The 24,057-nt window shown below is 41.2% G+C and overlaps 1 protein-coding gene across 2 annotated transcripts in view; it reads right to left on the reverse strand.

The window, feature by feature from the left end:
• The window catches only part of scube1 (signal peptide, CUB domain, EGF-like 1), a 122,064-nt gene that overhangs the window by 65,125 nt on the left and 32,882 nt on the right, over positions 1-24,057 (reverse strand). For both annotated transcript variants that reach the window (XM_063500512.1, XM_063500511.1), the window contains exon 4: positions 19,583-19,717. In XM_063500512.1, the coding sequence (XP_063356582.1) occupies positions 19,583-19,717 (135 nt within the window). The remainder of the gene's footprint in view (positions 1-19,582; positions 19,718-24,057) is intronic.

Consider the following 24,057-nt stretch of genomic DNA (forward strand, 5'->3'; position numbering starts at 1 on the left):
ATCCCTTACTGCTGAAACCAACCTATTTCAAAAGGCACAACCATGACTTTGCATCACACTCCTCACAGTTTCACTACAGCTTAGCAAGTAATCGTGTTTGCAAACTAGTCTGCATCTTCACTGCACACTGCGGGCAGCTGCAACAGTCTGCTAGCAACCAAAGCAATCGCAATAGGTTTTTCTGTGCAGCACCATATAGCTAATCGTCATCAGTTTAACTTAGCAACAACACGCAACCACTCACCAACTGCTAAAGCCACAGTCATGCAGGCCTGGTGAACAGACTGCATGACTGTGGCTTTAGCAGTCAGTTTCACAGCCACTAACACTCCCAGCCAGTCTGGGCATACTAATGTTTTTGCTAACTGGTTACCAGGTAATTGCCAACCAGTCTCTATGGCTGTGGGACAGACACCTTGCTAATTATTCTTTCCATTACACTCCATTCCATGCACACAGTGTATCAAGTTAAACAAACTCAGCTTTGAGTCACATGACTGGGGCAACATGTCACATGCCAATGTCTGTGAGTAGCCCTTCACAGACATTGCATATCTTAGCATATCTTAGTCCAGACCACCATATAAATCTAATGAAGCAGTTTTTGTAATTACAAAAACAAAAGTAAAAAGGATGTAGAACTGTCACTATTATCTGTTGGTGTATAATTTTGCTGCTGCTGGATCCAGGTCCTGATACCAAGGGACACGTGGTGTAAAGAAACCTGCAGGGATTTAAACAGCAGAATGTCTGAGTTGAGAAAGTGGCAACCAAGCCTGCTACAAGGTGTTGGGCAACAACTTAATCACTTTCTGTGAGGGCAAGGCTTTATTCTTTACACATGACACACCTACACCCATGGGCACACCTGCAGCCACACTACAGATATCCTGCTTGTTGGCTGGTTGCAGACTTTTGCACATCGGATAACATTGTTTCCAAATGAATATAAAAGTCACACCTAAAATTGGTCTGCTGCTTTTTATGATATGCCCACTGAAGAAGCCTGACATGATCAATAATTTCTATTTGGCAATAAGGTGAAAGAGCCATGAAACACATAATGTCAGCTGAGTAACGGCTGGATCAACAGAACTATTTTTTGCATTTCATTTTGGTTCACTTCCTATTTCTCCTTCCTATCCATCCCTCACCTGTAGTGTCTTTACTTCAAAACTAACACTCTGATTCAAAACTATAAATAAGTGATTAAAAAAAACACCCCATTATTACACGAGAGGTGTTTGGATTCAAGAGTCATTTACCAAAAATCACAGCACATGAGCAGCTACTGGATTCAAAGCAGATAATATACAAAATGGACGTGAGTGATTACACTCTGTAAGCGCCTAAACTACATGTCAGTGCTGCAAAATAACCCAACTTTGACAACAGACTAAAAGCACCTGAACGTTCACTGTGATTAATCACCTGTCTGAAGCAACTTACAAGCCCCTGCAAGTTGTCTTTCACAGTGTACTGAAGTGAACTGGACTGCCTTGAGCTTTGACTATATCTAAAAACTGATGGAGTTCTTTGAAAAATGGTCAGCAGTTATGTTAAGTACACTTAATGTGTAGTTAATGAGGTACAACCTGCAAACCACAAGCATGCTCCTTAAACACACAAGCAGTGCGGGTGCTCGTGCCCTCTGAGCTGCAGCTATGGTGTCAAAGCAGCAATGCTTACATGGAAGCCCGAAACAAAAGCAAGGCAGAGTTTACTGTGTTAACAGAGTCCAGCTGTTAATGTCATAGAGAGACAAATGTCCAGGGAACTGTTTGATTCACATAGTCACTGTTAACTGAAACAGTTTAACCACAAAACACGTGTCCAAATAAGTAACTGATGAGAGTCGAAGACGTTTACTTCATGTGCAGATATATATATATATGTGTGTGTGTGCATGTGTCTCATTTCCCATAAAGTCCTCTCCCCATGTTTCCTGTGTTTGCTACTGTGCAGTGGCTGCTCACCAGCTCACCTCCACACCCTCGTATTAAACATTTCCACCTACCAAAGACAAACTCTGAACTAAAAATACAGCCAGAACAGGGAGAAAAAATGGGAATTCGACCTTCCGCTCTCATGTAAATAAGTTATATTTACCCCTGAGAGAAAGACAAACAGAGGGATTACTCAGTTATTAGAATTTGCGTTAGGTTAAGAAGGTTAAAAATCACAAGCTGGAATAATATTTAAACAAAGTATTTATAAAATGAAAGAAGAGGGTTTTGGCAGGAAAGCATTAGTCACTCATGCTTTGAGTGTGTGTGCATATGAATGTATCTGATCAGCCCATAGTGTATAGTTCACTCCTGAGACACACAAAAGCAGCTTTTAAGTGTTAAAACAGAATTGAGACACATGCCTGGCAACATTTAACATACTCAGAAACTCACAGCATCCAAAGCCAGATGCAAACATCAAGCTTTTCTTTTACCTGTACTGACCAGGAAAATGAATACAAAGGATAAACATAGACCATTTTAGGTCTGGTTCTTTAATGTGGGATATGAAAAGACACGAGTGCTGCAGTTTGGCTCGTCACACAGGGAAAACACACAAAACAAGATGGTTCAGCTTTATCAAATATGCCAATAAACCGTGACAAGGAGCAAGCATTCATACACTCAGTCTTATCTTTATGGACAGCAGAGATATGCATGAAATCCTTTCATAGCTGCAGAGTTTGCAACATTTCTGGTAGTAATCTAGGTAGGTAGTAAGAAACTTCAAATATTTTCAAGTGTGGAAAGTAACAAAGTAGAAATACTTTGTTACTGTACTTCAGTAAAAATTTGAGGTACCTGTACTGATCTTGAGTATTCATTTTTCTGACAACTTTTTACCTTTTTACAGGCATGGGCTGCATCTTGTTGTATTCAGTTGCGTAAATCCACAAAGAGCAGTAAACCTCAAAGCAACAGCAGCACATGTTGGGATCCTTTTACCCACTCAGACTGTCTTAGGAGTCCCACTTCTGTGAGGTTTGGAGGGGAAGTAAAAAAATATTATATGTTATATTCATATATGTTATTATTATTAGATTAATATAGCATGAGGCTCAGTTGGCTTTGCATACATCGTTCCTTTTTTGAATACATTTCAGAGGCTGTACTTTTTCACTTTTATTTGAGGAAAGAAGTTGAATTAGTAATTCAGCCTCAGGGTCTGTACTTCTACTTAAGCAATGAATGTGTGTACTTTTGCCACCTCTGATAATCGACACTGCAGTCAGTCTGATCTCATTGTTGATGCTTGTAGGCGTGATAAAGCCATTATAGAGCTTGTATACAGAGGTGAAAGTGTACAAGTGGTACTTAAGAGCATTATCAACTATACAAAATACAATACAATTCAAAATAAATGCTGCCCTTAACAGCAAGCCTGACCCATAGTCCATTATTGTACTTTAGACTGCTGGAAAGTATCCAGTAGCCTATTCTCACACTTTTCATAACATAAAAATAATTATTCAGTATCCTTTTAGGAACATTTCACAAGGACACTGAATGTAAGCTTAAATATCCAGTTTATCAATCTGCCCTTTTTTCAGTCTCAGTTGAGTTACTGCAGTCATTGATTCTATTTTAGGGGCTTTTGCATCAACACATTAAACATTATAAAAACAAGTATCAGGTTTCTAATTGTCAAACTAACAATCATTTACAGTAAAGCTGTCAATATGAACCTTAATGGCATTATTTTCTTTTCTAGCTTTCGGTTAGCTTAGCTTTCAAATGATGATATGATGATAACAGCCAGGTACACAGAGGTCCCTGTACTTAAGGTTCCCACGTGGCCCAAGCCTGTCATTTAAAAGCTCTCTGTACCTCCAATTTCCTGCTGTGGTTTGTTTAAACTGAGAATTCCTCTGTCATGAAGAGGATGTGTATGTGTGCGAGTCACTGTGTGAGTTTTTGTGCATGGATAAATGTGTGTGTGTGTGTGTGTGTGTGTGTGTGTGTGTGTGTGTGTGTGTGTGTGTGTGTGTGTGTGTGTGTGTGTGAGTGTGACTGTTGTGAAACAACCTTAGCCTCAGTCTGCTTCCTCTCCTCACACAGCTCCAAATAAACAGCACTGCTCCAATCCACTATGTTTTTCTCACTGTTTATTTTTCTCTTTTTCTACCCAAACATACACACCTCCCCCACTCCCTGCTCCCACTGCTCTCTTTCCTTCTCTCTCTTGACACGGTACAATATGTGCGTATATATACATATATATATATATATATATATATATATATATATATATATATATATATATATATATATATATATATATATATATATACATACATGCTGCTATAGGCTCGGGGTGCTTGAGGACTTCATCTCCTAACTCCATGTATTTATATCCTGGGCTTAAAGCAGGATCTACAGGTGGGGGAACGCTAAGTTCCAGTGGAGCAATGCACCACGAGAAATGACTCACTTACAAAAAAGTCACATAAGAATTTCTACTGTGAGCTTCAGTTTATTTGTTTTCATGGTGGACAGACTGTGGTCCACTGACCTGTGCTGCTACTGGCTCTGAGGTTTACTGCTCTTTGTTGACGTAGTCAACTATATTCTACAATATATAAGCACATGTTACATAGATATTATGGCTACTTTCCAACCCATATAAATTCAAATAAATGAGTCCAACCAAAGTCCTTCTAGAATCATCTCCTCTGACTCATCAGTCCCATTGGACCAGTCGTTTTGAACCATTATCTAAATGAACTTTTTTTTCAGACAAATCTCTTAGATGTTTGACACCAACATAATTATTACACAACTTACAATCCAAAAGTCTTTGGGTGCCATCTGCTACTATAAGGTCCTAATATAGCAATGACTGTAGACACCCCAATCTGCACCCATCCAGTATAGTCACCTATCACAATCACCTGTCTTCCTTGTCATACATTGTTTCTAAAATACAGCCTGTCCACCTTTAGCTAGAAAACCACACAGAAACATTTTGTTTGTCTTTGTTGAGCTGTTTAAAATCCTGCATTTGAAAAAGTTACTTGTGCCTAAAAGTGTGAATTGATGACAGGAATAAGCAGGAAAAAATCATTTTAATAATAATTTTATTTACTGATTAACCAAAGATATCTAACATTTGCCTGTTTTGTCCTTTTTGTTTTTCATGGCCTCTCTATGCTCTTTTGCATTAACCCCGTCCTTGCTTGGTTCTGCCAAAGATCTTGTCCTGTTAAAAGGGAGTTTTCCTCTCCACCATTGCCAGGTGCTTGCTCTGACTGGCAAAGGGCTATCCTTTTTGCCATCTGGTTATAAATGTAACCACACTACAGAAATGTCAGCTTCAATTCAAAATGCTAAAAATACTGCTGGCAGACAGAAGCAGGTACACCTCTGTGACATCTGACTTGACTTATTCCATTCACAAGATTTTCTGAAAACTTGAGCTATGACCTCTAACCTTAAGTTCAAGATCACTGAAATTCGAAGTTGCCTGAGATTTTGAGTAGATACCTTTGCTATCGATTTCCTTCTATCAGGCTTTGTTCTTGAGTTATCACATTCACAATCTTGGCTGCTCACCTGCAGGGTGATGACAACACCCCATCAGCCTTTCACAGGTGGGGGGTAAAAAGCATCAGCAAACAAAGGACACTGCAGTAATTACAAACCATTAATGTAACATGATACTGTAAATTTAGTAGTTACATTACACTTACAAACATGTCCTTGCTTCCTTTACAAAGGTGGGCTTTGTAGTCATACCTAAATACTAAGAGAATGATCGCACGTCTGTTGTCATTAGGACAGGAAGTTGTGTTGGTGTGTGAGACTGTACCCTATAGGGTTTATATTGTTAACTCATAATTAGGAGACAGTGCATTTCAGGTCATTTTACAGAGAAATGAGAAAGTAATACAACAAGTAGTATAAAAAAGTTACTTTCCCCTCGGAGTAATTAAGTAACATACTCCCTTCTTATTAAGAAGAGTTGTGTGTAATATGTGTAAAACATTACTTTTTTGAGTAACAACCCCAACACTGATCACAACAAAGAGGGGAAATGCCTCCAACACACAAACACTTGACCACACATCATACAATTAATTTGCATTGTTTAGAGTCCAAATGGAACTGATAAGTGACATCGATAATGGAATCAGAATTCCCTAGTGTCCATACCTAAAAAACAAAAAGAAAGATTCTCATCATCTTTATTAGGGATTTGTGTTGGTGTGTGAGACTGTACCCTATAGGGTTTATACCGTTAACTGGTAATTAGGTGACACTGCATTTCAGGTCACTTTACAGAGTAATGAGAAAGTAATCTAATGAGTAATGTAGCAGATTACTTCTAAGAAACGTAATGAGCAATACATTACCAACAATCCCAACACTGGGCTTGTTGACAGAGAAGACATTGTGGGGTTAACCTAGTACGCAATGACCAGTGTCTACCAAAGAAGAGACCTGTAGGAAAACACAGAGTCCATGCACTGAGGCATCAAAGGTGTTTAAGGTAACCACAAACTAACCACAAACTAACAATATTAGGCAGGTGGTTTTAACATGGTTACAGATCGGTGGTGTTTTGCACACTCAGCTGTACTTATACCACTGTTACTGAATTTCCCAGAGGAAACCACCCAAGGGATTAATAAAGTTCTATCTAATCTAATCTTATCTAAAGTTCATAAGATTGCAGGGGTTTCCAAAATTGGTCTCTGCTGGTTCAGTCTGTAAAACACACAGGACAGCTCCCGCACAACTGTGAGGCTGAAAACTGACTTCATGTTTTTTTCAAACTGAATGGAAACACTCAGACGCAGAATCGTTAAAATGTATCTTAATAACTAACAATCAGCATCGTGATTCTTTCTTTCTAGCAGCGTATTTTTCTTACCCAATATTAAAAATCCTCAAGTCACTGGGTTCCACAGTTCACAGAGATTCAGCCGACCATGGCGTCCGCATGAAATGGTGTTTAAAATTCCCAACCTACTGCCAAGTCCAACTTTGCCAGGAATTTTGGTGTTGAGCTCCGAGAAGAATTTACAAGCATATTGTTTTCACTGTGTTTGGCTGAGGCCACATTGTCCAAAAGGCACAATAAATAAATCAGACAAAGAGAAGACCTCAGTCAGCTCAGAAGCATCAATTTATTCTGTAATACTACACTGCAACTAATCACTGCTGCTGCAAATCATAAAAAGTCAGGGTCACAGACAGTAAAATGAGACTTTCACTGGTTTAATTAAATGATGGCTAAATAACTGATGGCACAAACTTTAGCCTGAAGTCAGCAGGTAACCCAAAGCCCCAGTTGACAATCCAGATCTCCCATTTTCGAAATCCCCAGACCTCCCCAAAATGGAAAATAGCCTCTCTGTTCAACACGCATGTCACCGTTGGGCCTTTGAGCCATACCTGACTCATGCTGTCATAGCTCTCTCACGTCATGACAGATCGGGAACATTTGCTGGGAGGGCTACTTCCCAACTCAAAATTGGGAGCTCGCAGGCCAGAGTTTGGTTCTCGTCTGGATGTGCTTCAGACAGAGCTATGAAGCACAACAGAGTGGAAAACACACCATAATGGAACAAACAATTGTTGCTAGGCTTTATTATCCCCCAGCCGAGTGTCAGGAAGAAAGAAATGAGCCGCGAGCTGACACTTACCATATGCAAAGCAACAACCTAACACACAGCATCTCTCCTTCTCTCACACAGACTCCTCTGCTTTTACAAACACCAAACAGTTGTATGTCTAATCGTTTGTCTCTAGAGTCTGTTAGAAATGATTCAAACTTTTAATACCTACAGTATGTTCGAATCTCTGCAGTAAAACGTTGTGTTCAGCAGCATCAAATGCTGCACGGAGGTCTGAGATGAGTCCACTGTCAGAGACCATAAGAAGGTCATTACTAACCTCCAATAGTGCTGTTTCTGTACTGTGATGAACTCCTTACTCTTTCAAGACTTTGTGAAATAAATGGAAGCTTGGAGATTCTCACTCTGTCTAGATCTTTGTTTAATTAATAATCTGGTGTGAAAAACTGCTGCTCATACTCATGCTGGTCATACAGTATGGATCGGTATGAGGGTGAAACTGCAGGAACTGTTCTTTGCTGCTGGTCTTCACAAATCTTTAAACAAATCACAAACCCATATAATATGTTTCTATATGCTCTACTAAATACATTTGATGCAGATAATCTGACTCAGCATTTACCGTCAGGTGAACTACAAATGATCACCAACACAATATACTGAAAATACCAGAGCTTAAAGAAATTATATATTGCACCACATAAAGTTACATTTTTATCGTTCTAGTTACAGAGTACAGTTTTTTGGGGGGCTCAGTTGCTTTTAAATAGTTTTACCTACTTTAGAAATAGTTAATTTTCTGCAAACTAGTGGTTGGAGACGCTCCAAAGAGTCACCACATAACTAAGAGGCTATTAGATGACTAACGGGAAAAAGAAGGAAAATGAAAGTTCTGCTCCATAAATCTGTTTTCATTTGAGGACTTTTGCCAATCACTGATTAATAAAATATTATTTTACAAATACTATATAATTTAGTTATTAGTTATTCAACTGAAACCATGTGAGAAGCTTAGAAGAAGAATGTCTCTTTGGTGGAACTGTTGGACATCTTAAGTGGGACAAACGGCCCAAGCGGGACACTGTCTTTTATGTACATGCGATTTTTTTTAAATGCAGAGTTCTTCATTAATGCTCTGAAATAAATGCTGTTCAGCATCTTCTGACATATAGTGAAGTAGAAAACGAAATCTGGGTCATCACAGCATCAGTATGAGATATAAAAAGCTGCGTTCTTTGTGTAATCTGCAGAACTTGTACAGATTACATCAAGAACAGGAAGAAGGAGAAGATACAGGATTAGGGAAGGTGGGCTTGGAAATGTGCAGGGAGATTCCTGTGGGATATTGGGATGCTGCTGCTATTCCTGTCCAGTGAGAGGTTCAGGAGACAAGCTCTTGATTGAGGAGCTCTGGATGGGGCAGTGGGGCGGTGCAGTGGCGGTTAAAGGCTTGAGACAGCCAGCAAGAGCAGGGCAGCAGAAATATACCACAAGCATCTTCACCGGTTGTTTACCATGAAGATCCCCCTGACAGCAGCAGGGATTACACAATCTACAAAGTACACAGCACAGAGGACGGGGTGGACAGACAGGAAGACCAGAAGTACACTGGGACCAACTGAGAAGGTGCCGTTTCTCTATTAAGGTGGATTCCTAAAAGCATCGATGAAAAACAAATTTAGTGTTAACATAAATGTATGGATTAAATAAATGAAATGGATCATTTAGTTTTTCAAATACATAATAATCTGCGCTGTGGATAGTTGATAAAACATGTATAAAGTAACATCGGCTACATTATACAGAAATGAATAAGAGGAAGTGTCCCTAGCTGTCACCTGAATCTGTTTCCCCTTTTGTAAGATGTGGAGAGAGCAAGAAAGACAGACGTTAGCATACATTTTATGGTGTTTCCAGTGAGCAAACACACATCTATTTGTGAATCTCTCTCCGAACATCTCAACAAAGAATCCTCTAACATCCTGATACTAGCTCCTACATGCCTTCACCCTGACCACACCAACACTGTGACCACTCAGGCTAGAGAGGGACAGCACAGAGAGGCCAGTCTATCTCTGCCTTTTCCTTTTACCTCACTTTTCTCTCCTCTAACTCACCCTTCAGCACTTTGCCCCAGTGTCCCCTTTATGTGTCACTGAATAGAAGACAGATGACTGTCTTCTCATGTGTCTTTGAACCTGATTGCAACACTGTGCCCATTCATAGGCCCATTTATTGCATTTATAGAACGAGAAGAGAAAGCAACCCCTGTCCGTGTCAGGATCACTGGTCCTTCAGTGGTCCTTGCCACCACACATTGAGTGGATATATTAAATGTGACAGATTGAATGGGTTACAACAGCAGGATAGAAGTTTCAAAGGATTTAAAGAACTGCAGCTGGCATCAAATGTCACGCGATCCATATCTCGCCTAAGTGTGAAAGTCAGAAGCATCATGTCAGTGCTCTCACTATGGGCGCTTGCATAGTTATTTATAATCTACAACGTCTAAAATAACTTTACATTACGTTACTTTAAATTACTTTAGTTACAATAGAAAAAAAACTGGTGCGAATGGTTGTCTGTGTCTATGTGTTAGCCCTGCGACGGATTGGCCACCTGTCCATGCTGTACCCTGCCTCTCGCCCTACGACATCTGGGATAGGCTCCAGTCCATCTGTGACCCTGAAAAGGATAAGCGGAAGAGAATGGATGGATGGATGGATGGATGGATGGACGGACGGACGGACGGACGGATGGATGGACGGACGGACGGACGGACGGACGGATGGACGGACAGATGGATGGATGGACGGACGGACGGATGGATGGATGGATGGATGGATGGATGGATGGACGGACAGATGGATGATGGACGGATGGACGGATGGATGGACAGAAAATGGTAGGGATGTAAACAGGCATGGGCAAAAGTGGGGGAGAACAATCTGGAACAGCATACTAGTGCCTTAAAAATGTGAAATTATGTAGGTTACTGCATATTATTGCTGACTGAGTTCATGTTTCATGTCCTGCAGCCTGGCCTTGCTTTCAGCTCACATGCATGAAGATATTTGATCAGTAATATAATGACCTCTCACAAGACTTCCTCTTTTCTGTCTTATCTCTGTGATGTGTTCACAGTGAGGATGTAAATAATTAATTCAGAATGGTAGTGAGCACTATTTAAAAAGTAATTTCAAATGTACAAATATAACTGTAATAGCAGCAAACATCAGGATAGCATCTTGCTAAGTGACTGATATTTGTTGCACTTACAGCCTGAGGGATTGGTGTTCTCTGGGATGTTAACCATTGCACTTTACCAAAGACAATATAACTAATGCTGTGCGATGCTACAAATTTTGGTATCAATCCAACACCAAGTAAATACAGGGCCAGTACTACAGATTCTACTAAATCATAGTGCTTGTTACTTTTCACAATAAGTTTACAATATTTAACACAACAAAATGCACCTTTCAGTTTTTCACGTATTTTTTAACTAGTTTTTTGTTTTATTTTGTTTTGTTTTGGGGTCTCTTGTCCTGCCCGATCTTGTAGCAAACTAGCAAACAGGAGGAGCATAAAGAGAGAATGTGCCACAGATACAAACCTCACTTTTTGTTAAGCAACTAATTGTTGGGGCTTTCTCTTATAGTCACTTTGAGGCAATTGTTGCTGTGATTTTGTGCCTTTAATCCATAAAATCTTTCCTTATAATCTGCAGCAGTGATAGGAATTATACAAATGCGGTTTCCATGTATAGATTGGTCAGGGGCAGGAGACCACACAGTCTCTTGTCCCTGCCCAAACTTGTAGCAAACTAGCAAACAGGAGGAGCATAAAGAGAGAATGTGCTACCACCTTAAGCCATCATTGGTTACATTTGGATAAGAACCATGTAAACTGAACACTGTAAAATTTAACTAACTGAAAAAATAAAGCAAGTCAAACATGCGAACACAAACCAAATTCATTTTCTTTTTTATATGTCTCAGCATTAACTTATTTTCGCTTGTTAGCCAAAAGTAACTCAAAAAGGAGCTCTGTGAGTGCCTACACTGTAGTGAATTGTTGTTACAGTCTACTTACAGAACTTCAAGTTCACTAAAGTCCTTTAGGCATCAAATCATTCTGGACGCTTGCTTAGTTTATTTGAGGAAAAACTATGAAAGAGCTTCAGAAAGCCTGATGAAGTATTGCCCATCCATCCATTTTCTTTAACTTATAGTAGTATAGTAGCTGTCATAGCGTGAGAGGCAGGTGCACCCTAGACAGGTCGTCAATCTGATTGCTCAGACCATTTTAAAAATGATAAGGAAGTCTGACTCCTTGGAAGGAAAACGTAAAGAAATGTGACTCCAAAACAGTTGATTCTGTTCATCTGGACGTAGCGTTTTCAGTGGGAGAAACGTTTCGTCACTCATCCAAGTGACTTCTTCAGTCTCAGCTGACTGCAGGTTTCCAATCTTATAAACAGTACATTTGCATAATGACCGAAACCAGCCCACTGAAGGATCAATGGGCTGGGGGGTCAGTTCCTTGATCATTAATATGCAAATTGTCATGGCCACTGATCAACAACCACTGATCAATGGCCATGAGTCCCATCCACAGAGAGTTGGGGAATGGCTGCAATCACAGCATTGTAAGATGGTGACAGATGTACCCTTAGGCCCCCTCCTCCATTCAGAGATGGTCTTTCCCTTTTCACATAAATGGCCTCCTTGACTCCGCGCTCAAACCAGCGTTCCTCCCTGTCCAGGATGTGTACATCCTCATCATTGAAAGAGTGTCCACTGGCCTGTAGGTGTAAATAGACTGCAGAGTCCTGGCCTGACGAGGTAGCTCTTCTGTGTTGTGCCATCCGCTTCGCCAGAGGTTGTTTGGTTTCCTCGATGTATAAATCCTGGCAATCCTCCTGGCACTTAACAGCGTACACTATGTTACTCTGTTTGTGTCGGGGGACCCGATCCTTGGGGTGGACCAATTTTTGGCGCAGCGTGTTTTGGGGTTTAAAAGCCACAGAGACCCGGTGTTTAGAAAAAATGCGTCTCAACTGTTCCGATACTCCTGACACATATGGGATCACTACAGGTTTTCTCTTGGGCAGCGGTTGTCCTTCTCTCCTGGATCGGCTGGAGCTTTCTTTAGGTGTCTTTCCCGCTTTGACAAAAGTCCAGCTGGGATAACCACATTTACTCAGGGCCTTCTTGATGTGATGTTCTTCTGCCTCCCAGAGCGAACACCATCCCCACAGACACAGCAGCCTGTGTCAGTGGGGATGGTGTTCGCTCTGTGTTGTAGCGTCCTGATGACACCCAGTTTGTGCTCCAGTGGATGATGAGAGTCAAACCTTAGATACTGATCCATATGCGTAGGTTTACGGTACACGTCAGCTTTTAGATGTCCCCCATTACTGATGGAAATCTCACAGTCTAAGAAGGCTAACCTGCCACTTTCATATCCTCCCTGGTGAATTTGATGTGTCGGTCCACCGAGTTAATGTGATCCGTGAAATGTGGTACGTCCTGAGATTTGATTTTCACCCAGGTGTCATCCACATACCTGAACCAATGGCTTGGTGGTGTTCCAGGGTAGGATAGCGAAGCCCTCTTTTCCACTTCTTCCATGTACAAATTGGCCACGATGGGTGAAACTGGGGAGCCCACGGCACACCCATGTTTCTGCCTGTAGAACTGACCCTTGTATGTGAAGTAGGTGGAATGAAGACACAGTTCAAACACACTTGGTCGATGCTGAGAGTGGTCCTGTTGCTGAGAAAAAAAAAGAATCTCGCACAGTCAGCACATAGTAGGCTTTCTAATGTTTGTAAAAAATGCCAAATTAACCTACACAGCCTCATTTGTGTGTGCGCTGCTGACTATGTACACAAATTTAGTCTTCTGTGGTCTTTACATACATTTTTTTGCATGTTTTTTATTCTATTTTTGTGATGGACTTAAAAACTGGGAAGAAAAATCAAAAAAATTGCAAAAAGACATCATATTGGACACTCTGTCTCCCATTTCCCTCTAATGCTCCACATTAAATTCTACTCTACATCAAAACACGACTACTGAGCAGCACAAATATGAATAGCTCAGCTCTAAACATTTGGAATGACAACCTAAAACAATGTGCTAACTGTTATTCATTCACTGATTCTGACTCACTGCAAACAGCCAAGTAACAGCAAAGAAACATCAACTATTAAATGGCCGACTGTGACCCTTACTAAATATTTATATGATAATACAAAGATTCTCCTTCACAAAATAGAAACTTCCCAAATGTTCACAGCATTTCTTTAGTTAATCCTGACTGAATGTGTAATGTCTTAAAGTACAGTACAGTGGATGTGGCCCTCTTTAACTCGCCTTATGTTTTCCAGGCTTCGTTGAGCGGGCTGAAGAGCTCGTAAGAACAAAAAACACAAAAGTTTTAGGACTAAAAAACAAATTTAAGCTGTTACGTTATTGCATCACTGCTGAGGAACAGTTTATTTGAAGAGTTCCAGTCAGGTTTCAGAGCTCATCACAGTGAAGCTAAGAGACAGATGACACGTGGTTCTCATTAGGATAGAGATTTGTGTTGGTGTGTGGGACGGTGGTAATTACAAGCCAATGCATTTTGGGTCATTTTGTGGAGAAACACAAAAATAATATAGGAATAGTGTAACAAATGGCTTTCTCCTGGGAGCAATTAAGTAAAGTACTGTATTTAAGAGTTCTGTTTAATATGTGTAACATACATTACTGTTTTTTTGACTAATGACCCCAACACTTCACAACAAAGACAGGAAAACATCACAAACATTTGACCACACAGTGTGCAGTTAATGGTCTTTGATATTACATTACATATTATTTTGAGAAAATAATAAGAGAATCGACTCAATAAGTAATACTGATAATGGCATCAGAGTTGCTAAATTCTTATAAATTCCTGTTCATTATTATCAGACTGTCCTAAAAACTCACTGAAAAGCCTTTGATCCAAAACACTGGAGAGAGAGTACTGACAGGGACTACAAAGAGAGAGAGCATAGCTATCCTGTACTGGCTTCACTTCACTGGATCCCTGTTAAATTTAAAGTCCTTGTCCTCACACACACAAGGTTTTGAATAATCAGGCACCATGTTATCTTAAAGACCTCATAGTACCGTATAAGCCCAATAGAGCACTCTGCTCTCAGTCTGATGGTTTACTAGGGCTTCCTGAGATATTTAAAAGTAAAAATGTAGAGTCTTCACCTTTCAGGACACTCTTCTGTGGAACCAGCTCCCAGTTTGAATTCAGGAGATAGACACCCTTTCCTTTTTAGATTAGATTTAAACGTTCCTTTTTGACAAAGCATAGTAGTTTATATATACAGTGACTGTTTGCTGGGTCAGGTGAACATGAAATCTCTCTTAGTTATGCCCCAGAAAGTTGATTCTGTTCATCTGGACTTGGGGAGAAACGTTTCATCACTCATCTACATGACTTCTTCAATGATCAAGTAACAGACCTACAGGCCACTGTTCGCCAGTGCTGCTAGTTTCAGTCATTGTGCAAATGTATTGTTTACAAAGGTTGAAGAAACCTGCAGTCAGCTGAGACTGAAGAAGTCAGCTGGATGAGTGACGAAACGTTTCTCCCACTGAAAACGCTACGTCCAGATAAAGAGAATCAACTTTTGGGGGATTTCCTTACCTGGATATTTATATTCCACTTTGCATTTCATTAGTTATTATTGATTTCTGGCTCTCTTCCACAGCATGTCTTTTCTTCTGTCAGGAAGGGCAGTGGCTCTCCCTCCATGAGCCCAGTTCTGCCGGAGGTTATCGTCTTGTGTTTGCTCATATAAGATCATCTGCTTATTGGGTTTATTAGGGTCTCTACCTTAAAATATAAAGCCCTTGAGGCCTTATATTGAATTGTATTAACTCACATTAAGCATCACAATCTAAAGATAAAATGTTTTTTCAGGAACATTTCATGTTTCCCATTTGAGCATCACTATCATTGGCTATACCATCATTCCAATAGCAAAACTACCATTTTCATTCTGTGATTTTCAGTGAAAAAGTATTTGCCCCTTTCCTTCTGTTAGGATCTGCCCAGCTGACTTTGCAATCCGTTGCGGCGTGAAAGAGAGACGGTTGAGAAGTATATTCATGAGAAGTATATTCAGGCCCACCTCATCTCTAGTGGGCGTAGGGTTGTTCTTTGTGGACAAAAAAGATAGGACTCTCAAGCCATTTATGGACTTCCATGGTCTTAGATCACTGTAAAAAAAAAAGGAAAAAGAAAAGAAAAGAAATACCCACTGCCAGTAAACAGTTCTGCTTTCAAGCCTCTCCATCTTTACAAAGTTGACCTCAGTACCATTTAGTCAGAATCCCAGAAGGGGACAAGTGGAATTCAACACACCGCTGGGCTACTTTGAATACCTGGTGGTGCTTGTTGGTCTAACGAAACACACCCCCACCATGTTTCATGTTCTAGTAACTGATGTCCTCGGACACTTTGTGAACATCTTTGTATTCAGTATGCTGCAGCAGTTAACTGAGATCCGTCTCTATGTGTTTCACACACCCTCAGTAACTTTTCTAAGTTGTGTTTTCAGAGGACTTAGAGGGGGTCGAGCAACATTTTGTAATATGGACTAACCATAGGAACTTGACTTATGTGCAGAACACCAAAGGCAGAATTCAGGCATGTTGGTCTCTGCTCTTTGGTTGTTTAACTGCTCCGTTTCTTATCATCCAGGGTCAAGGAATATAAAGCCTGATGCCCCTTCCCATGAGTTTTCACCTGATAGAGATGATCTTAAGCCAGAGAGCGTTCTTGCATGCTCATACACAGTGGGGAGGATAATCCTGGGAGTTTAAGCTGGATCCTTGTCACAGGCCTTCTTCCTTCTAATGAAAAGACGGTCATTCTCACTGTGGTGCATAGATTCTCCAAATCAGGACATTTCATAGTTCCTTCTCTAAATTATCAAACTCCTGCCACTGAAACGTTTAATCTCCATCTTGAACATGTTTTCAGGCTCAATGGCATTCCTTTGGAGATTGTGTCAGACCGACAACCCGTTTCATATCCCAGTTATGGAAGGTAACTGGGATAAGGGTTAGGGTTACCCTCTCGGAGCCAAGGTTAACCTGAGTTCCGGATTTCATCAAAAGACTAACGGACAAACAGAAAGATTAAACCAAGAGTGGAAGGCAGACCTCCGCTGTGTTGGCTCAAGTAATGGACGGATGGATTGAATATGCGCATAAGTCACTTACCTCATCTGCAACAGGTCTCTCTCCATTCAAAGTGCCCCTAGGTTACAAGCCTCCCATGTTTGTGGGCACAGACAAGAGCCTGCCTTCTCCACACAAATGAACAGAAAGGACACCTCGCTGGCCTCCCTGCTACTCCCAAGGTGAGAGAAGAGTGGTTCTCCTGAAATCTCTTTCTAGGACTCTCGGCTGTAAAACTAAAATTTCTCTAGGATACACTGAACTTTTCACATGTCGCAGTTTAACCGTGTTTCTTCCAGTCCACTGCGCTCTCCAACCAACTGCATACCTCCCGCCAGCTTGTATTCTACTGCAGCCTGCACACAGTGTTTGATGGATTGTGGATGTCTGGCACCGGGAGCATCAGTAGTTGGTCGGGAGGAGTATGGTCCTGTTTAAAACTGCAATCCAATCAATTTTACACTCTGTTTATACATGAATACCCTCCAGTGTGGCTGAATTAAAATACTTCTGAAAAGAAGAATGGGGCAAACTTTCTCCACAGCGCTGTGAAAGACTGAATGCAAGATATTGCTAAAGATGCTGCTAAGGGTGGTAAACCAGTTATTAGGTTTAGGGGGCAAATACTTTTTCACACAGGGCCAGGTAAGCTTGGATGGATTTTTCCCTTAAATAAAATAATTATTTAAAAACTGAAAGTTGTGTTTCCTTTGGTTATCTTTGTCTAATATTTAAAATTTCTTAATGATCTGAAACATCAAAAAACTAAGTAACCAGGTAAAGAGCAAATACGTTTTACAGCAGTGTAGAGTAAAGGCCGTTACAACCTAATCACGTTGTGAAAGCGACACCAAATTCGTAATTTTCAGGATCTGAACTTGTCATGTACAAACCGAACATGTTTTTGTGAAAATTATCTCCTCAAAGAAAGCACTGTGAAGAAAATGAAGTCAATATGAAGCCATAATGAGCTGGTACTGATGTTTCCAAACAAGAGAAGGAATCCTGAGTTCATCCAAAACTCACAAGAAGGAAGCAACAGGGAGAATTTCAAGGTTTGATTCAGCAGTTGAAGCTGTATCATGGCCACTTTCTTACATATCTTAGGATCTTACTGGGGCTGTTGCAGCTTTTTGCTGAGTCATGTGTGCACTTGGTCAGATCTGTTGATTAGGATCAGAAAAATTGATCAGACTACATGGTCAGTGTCGACGGCTGCTCAGGTGACTCTATTTAGTTCACTCAAAATATTTTTAATGCACACAATTCACAGATTTTACACATCTGGTGTGTAAATGCCTGAACAATAGGTTTTATGATGTGCAGATGGGTTTCTTTATTCTCAGCATCTAGATCTCCTGCAAGGCGGCATACATTGTTGTGGTTGTATTTGTATTCAGTGTATTCAGTGGTTGTATTTTCTTCAACAACAAAGGCTAGGGTGGCTGTGGGGTCCTGTGACTGTCTTACTGAATTCAAAATGTTCTGTCTGCCTTCCTAGGTTGTAGTCAAAATCCTCGGCTGAAACACAAAACTGAGTGATGAAAACAGTCAAGCAGAAATAATTTTAATGGAACGGAATCAGTTTTCAGGCCCCTCTTCTGTGGAACCAGCTTCCAGTTTGGATTAAGATTAGGCTTCAAACTTTCCTTTTTGCTAAAGCAAATAGTTAGGGCTGGACCAGGTGACCCTGAATCCTCCCTTAGTTATGCTGCAATAGGTGTAGGCTGCTGGGGGATTCCCATGATGCATTGAGCATTTCCAGTCACCTTTCTCACTGAACATGTGCTAATAGACCTCTCTGCACTGAATCATACTTGTTATTAATCTCTGTCTCTCTTCCACAGCATGTCTTCATCCTGTCTTCCTTCTCTCACCCCAACCAATCACAGCAGATGGCCCCGCCCCTCCCTGAGCCTGGTTCTGTCGGAGGTTTCTTCCTGCTAAAAGGGAGTTTTTCCTTCCCACTGTCGCCAAAGTGCTTGCTCATAGGGGGTCATATGACTGTTGGGTTTTTCTCTGTATGTATTATTGTAGGGTCTACCTTACAGTATAAAGCGCCTTGAGGCGACTGTTGTTGTGATTTGGCTCTGTATAAATAAAACTGAATTGAATTGAATTGAATTGAATTGAATTGAATTGAATTGAATTGAATTGGAGGAACAATTAAACACAGAGCTTGTTTGCCACAGTTTGCCCAGTAGCCTGCCTACATCTTCATGCCTATGTGGCAATTCTTTTTCCAGATCCATAAAGTTTTGCGTTGGATTTTGACACCTCAAAATTATATTCCCATCTGGACTGACTGGGAAAAGCTTCACATCATGATTATGAGCTATTTTTATCCTCCTTATCAAGACTTGGTATGGTGCTCATGACATTGGAAAAAAGGTCATCATCATAATTATCTGTGATAGAAAATGTAAATTCTGGAATTTTACAATGAATTTTATTCCACATATTCACATTTATATTAGTTGTCCCACTATCACGAGCACTATCACGTTTAGTGTTTTTCAGACGTTTTGCTCAAACTGCAAATCTATGACATCACTGGTCAGTTACAGTTATTGTCTTAGAACAAATAATTTGATGTTGCTAGTTGAGCCATGTGCTTCAAAAGTCAAGATTCAAAACCAATGAACCATCATATGAATTAGACTTGTTGCCTCACAGAACAAAAAAGTGTTTTGTGTGCGGTCCATGGTGAGAGTTCACTGTGGACTGCACTCTTTCTCCACTGATGTCTTACCGTCAGAGCGGTGGATGCAGGTATGCTGGTTGTCACTGAGGAAGAAGCCCTCTGTGCACATACACTCATAGCTCCCCATGGTGTTAACACAAACTTGCTGGCATCCACCGTTGTTGTCCAGACACTCATCCACATCTGTTTGGATGGAGAGATACAGAGAGAGAGAGAGAGAGACATAAAGGGAAGTGAGCAAGATAAAGTCGGCCACGGCAGCGTGCTGGAATAACAGCCCATTAGACTTCATAAATAAACATGTGTCAGTGAGAGTTTATGTGCCGGGAAATGTCTGATGAGACGGATGACACCAGAGTCAGGAATGCGAGGGCCACACGCACACACACACGTGCACACACAGACTGGGAGAAAGGGCAGGCACGCTGTCCTAAGGGGCCGACCCTGGCACAGCGGGCGGCTGAACCAAACTCCAGGCACTGTAAAAGGGGGTGACAGGGGTGTGTTGGTGTGAGTGTCTGCATTGTGTCGTTGCGTCTATATGTGTGTTAGTGCACACTGGTGGTGCACGAGTGTGTTTATAGGGCCCGACTGTGCTGCTGAAAGGCCAGTAAATTTCCAATGGGGCATGTTGATGGGCCTGAAGTGAACTGGAAACATGTAACACCCTTGACTGACTTTAAGAGGGATCAAACAGGGCCACCCCTGTGTGTGTGTGTGTGTGTGTGTGTGTGTGTGTGTGTGTGTGTGTGTGTGTGTGTGTGTGTGTGTGTGTGTGCGTGTGTGTGCGTGCGCGCGTGTGTGCGTGTGTGTGACAGAGAGAGAGAGAGACTTTGCATTGTGTTTAGTCTGAGGTGGTGAAGTTGACGTAACGGACAGTGCAGACAGGTTACACAAACACAGGCAGAAGGAAGGACAGACAGACGAGAGGCGATGTTGTACATGTTGGGAGACTGAGGGGATCAAACATGGAACTTTTTTTTCTGTTATAATTAGTGCTGTCAGTGGCAGTGCTGTTGCCCCGTGCGTGGGGCTGCACGGCGCTAATGCGTTAACGAGCTAACTGCGCTAACGCGTTGACGCTGTGCAGCCCCACGCTCGAGGCGATCCACGCTAACTCGCTAACGGAGATTTGCCGCGTTAATGCGGTTATGGCGTTAACGTCATTTTAACGAGACTAACGCTGACAGCACTAATTATAATTTGTCAAATATTTTCAGTGGTTGACAGGTCTGGACTTTAGGTAAGCTAAATCAGACTGTTATTAGTGAACCTTGCTTTAAATATATATATATTTGCAGAATGTAGTTTAGCATTGTCCTGCTTAATAAAACAAGACTTGCCTCAGATGACAGTTAATACATTTAAGTTTATAATGTTTTCTACCTAGCTTACATAAATGGCAAGCAAAGCACACCATCTAACCTCATCTTAAGGCAAATAAGCCATCCACCCATATTCTTCTGCTAAAAGACAGGGTACACCCAGGACAAGCTGCCTATCTTTCACTCACCAATTAGCCGGACCCATCCATATCTTTGGACTCTGGGAGAAAGCCAGAGTACCATGACATGGAAGCTCCACACACACAAAAAGCCCCAGGCAGGAGCTGAACCAAGGATCTTCTTGCTATGATGTAACAGTACTAACCACCACAGCACCTTTAAAACAGCCATATTTACTCCAATTCAGAAAGGAACACTTTGGAAAGTCTGTCATAACGAAAAGGAAAGCTGGTAATTATTTACACTTTGAAGAACCTTTCAGCTTTAGTAAAATGTTATCGAGCACAGCACCTTAATTTCTAATGTCAGATAAGAGAGGGGTTCAGACAATAACTATCAAGAGACAGGTCCATAGGACCTTCACATATACCTTCCACTGAATGAACGGATGTCTTTGTGAGTTCCTGTATATTAGCATGAGACCCGCTGCTCTGCACAAACGATATACTAATGTTCAGTATCAAATGTAAAACTCTGAGCATAGTGTGACCAGCCTGTCTGCTTGCATCTGAAACTGTGATTTTGCTAAGAGACTTTCCTCTTAGGTACAGGTCTTTCCTCTTGTCTCTTGCACTTTCTCCTTCTCATTTCTGTTTACTAAGGTCGCCCCCCACATGGTGTTAAAGAGAGAGGCTCTTCGGGGAACACAGAAAAACAAGAACAAGAAATGCACCAGACATGACACTCCTCTAGTTACAGAGCCCTATACTATGTTCATTTAAAGCAGGCATGTCCAAAGTCCGGCCCGCGGGCCAATTGCGGCCCGCGGTCCAGTTTTAATTGGCCCGCAAGTAATTTTATAAATTGAATAGAATATGGCCCGCACTTCAACTTTTGCTTGAGTGTATTGCACTTCTTAGTTTTAACACCAGGGGGAGCTGCTGTTGATCGAGGCAGTTGCTCCACCAAAAAGGACAATCACAGAAGAAATTTACCCCAAGTTACTAAACAGGTCAGAACCAAAGAAGCGAAAGGTAGAAAGTGAATGCAGAAAATTTCAGACAAGGTGGGAGAGTGAATATTTCTTCAAAGAATTCAAGGGGAAGTGTGTCTGTTTGATTTGCACTGAAACTGTGGCAATTATGAAAGAGTATAATGTACGACGTTATTATGAAACCAAACATCAGGCCTATGCATCCTACACTGGTGCTGAGCGAGAGCAGAAATTAAAGCAAATGCTAGCTCTCCTGCGGGGTCAGCAACAGTACTTTTTTCGTGCTCAAAAGGTCCAGGAAAAGGCTACAATAGCAGCTATGAGGTCGCCCAACTCATCGCAAGACATGGCAAGCCTTTTTCAGATGGAGACCTCATAAAACACGGCCTCGTTAAAGTCACCGAAATAACGTGCCCGGAAAAAGTGCAGGACTTCAACAACGTCAGCATGTCCAGAAATCCAGTTGTGCGACGCATTGAAGACTCGTCAGCCAACATTAAACTGCAGCTGTCTGATAAAGCTGTGCTTTTGATTTTTACTCCATCGCATCCGATGAAAGCACCGATGCCACAGACACCGCACAGCTGCTAATTTCTTTGCGGGGAGTGGACGAGAGCACGAGCGCTTTAGGTGAGTAAAAAATATATTCCACAGTACCCGTGTGTTAATGTGCAGGTACACATGCTTCAAATATCAATAATGCGCATCAATTCTGTCACTACCCTGCTTTTGCGCACCACTTTCTTATATGCGTTTTTCTTGTTAACACACAGAGTACACACCGCTGTGCACAGCGCACGCACACGCAAAGTCAGCTGATCTCATCTGATGCAGATCTGCTCCTTGATCAAGTGACATTGATCAAGGAGCAATGTCACTTGCTCCTTGATTGGCTCCTTGATTGACCCTTGACCCTTGGCTCCTTGATTGACCCTTGATGGCCCGATTTACATACCCAGCGCAGCTGATACTCACCAGAATAATTTACTAAGATTATGCACTCCTGTTATTAAGTCCAGTTCAGTCTGTTAATGGTGATAATCGTTTCAAACGAACGTTAATAGATGTTTTGCTAAGAACTTAAATAACAAGCTTGAAATGTACCCGTCCCATTTTCCCCTTTATTGTTTTTTCTCTGTACTGTAAATATTCCCTCTAAGAAGAAATCTGAGGCTGCTGTTCTGAGAATGAGCTACCAAAGCTTTTTCTGAATAAATCAATAAAGATCCATTTATGGAAAACTGTGATGAAGGCAGTTTTGTCTTTAATTATATTCAACAATATAACACATTTGACCACTTTTAAGTGATTTTTAATACAGTAAAGTTAAGGTTATATACCTAATTTCTAGTAAGTGGCCCAGCCCCTCCTATATTTTTATGTATGTGGCCCTCAGCGAAAAAAGTTTGAACAGATTTAAAGGGAGGCCATAAAAAAGAGTACATATGTGTAGTATATGGACCGCTATGTTGGTGGGAAATCATTTATATAGTTTTCAGCTTTGAAAAAGCATTTGCAAACTGTAACTATGTCTTTGTAGTAACTGCTTGAATTACATAAACAACACAATTAGGTCATTCTAAAGATGTATTATTGGGGTGGCTGTAGAGTAAGTCAGTGACTAATCGGAAAGGTGGTGGTTCAGTGCCTAGCTTCTCCGGTCTGCATGCCCTTCGGCAAGATCCTAACTAGAGATGGACCGATCCGATATTACGTATCGGTATCGGTCCGATACTGACCTAAATTACTGGATCGGATATCAGCGAGAAATAAAAAATGTAATCTGATCCATTAAATATCTCACAAAACTTGCGACACGGCGTAACTCGGCTCATAACCTTAGCACCTCGTGCGCATGTCGGAGCAGTATGCGTCACGTGATAGAGCGGCTGTGTGTATTTGTAGCCTCGCTACCAAACCAGCATTTCATCTCCGAGGAAGTTATCCCAGAGAGAAGTAAAGCAAGCGTGTAAGTTCATCTCTGAATGTTTGTAAAGCATTCCCGCGTTAAGCTTAACAACCGATATATGGAGCCTCTCTCTCTCTCTCTCTCCCTCTCCTGCTGCTACTTCAATCGTGAAACT

Source organism: Pelmatolapia mariae, linkage group LG17 (genome assembly GCF_036321145.2).
Source record: "Pelmatolapia mariae isolate MD_Pm_ZW linkage group LG17, Pm_UMD_F_2, whole genome shotgun sequence".
NCBI lineage: Eukaryota > Metazoa > Chordata > Actinopteri > Cichliformes > Cichlidae > Pelmatolapia > Pelmatolapia mariae.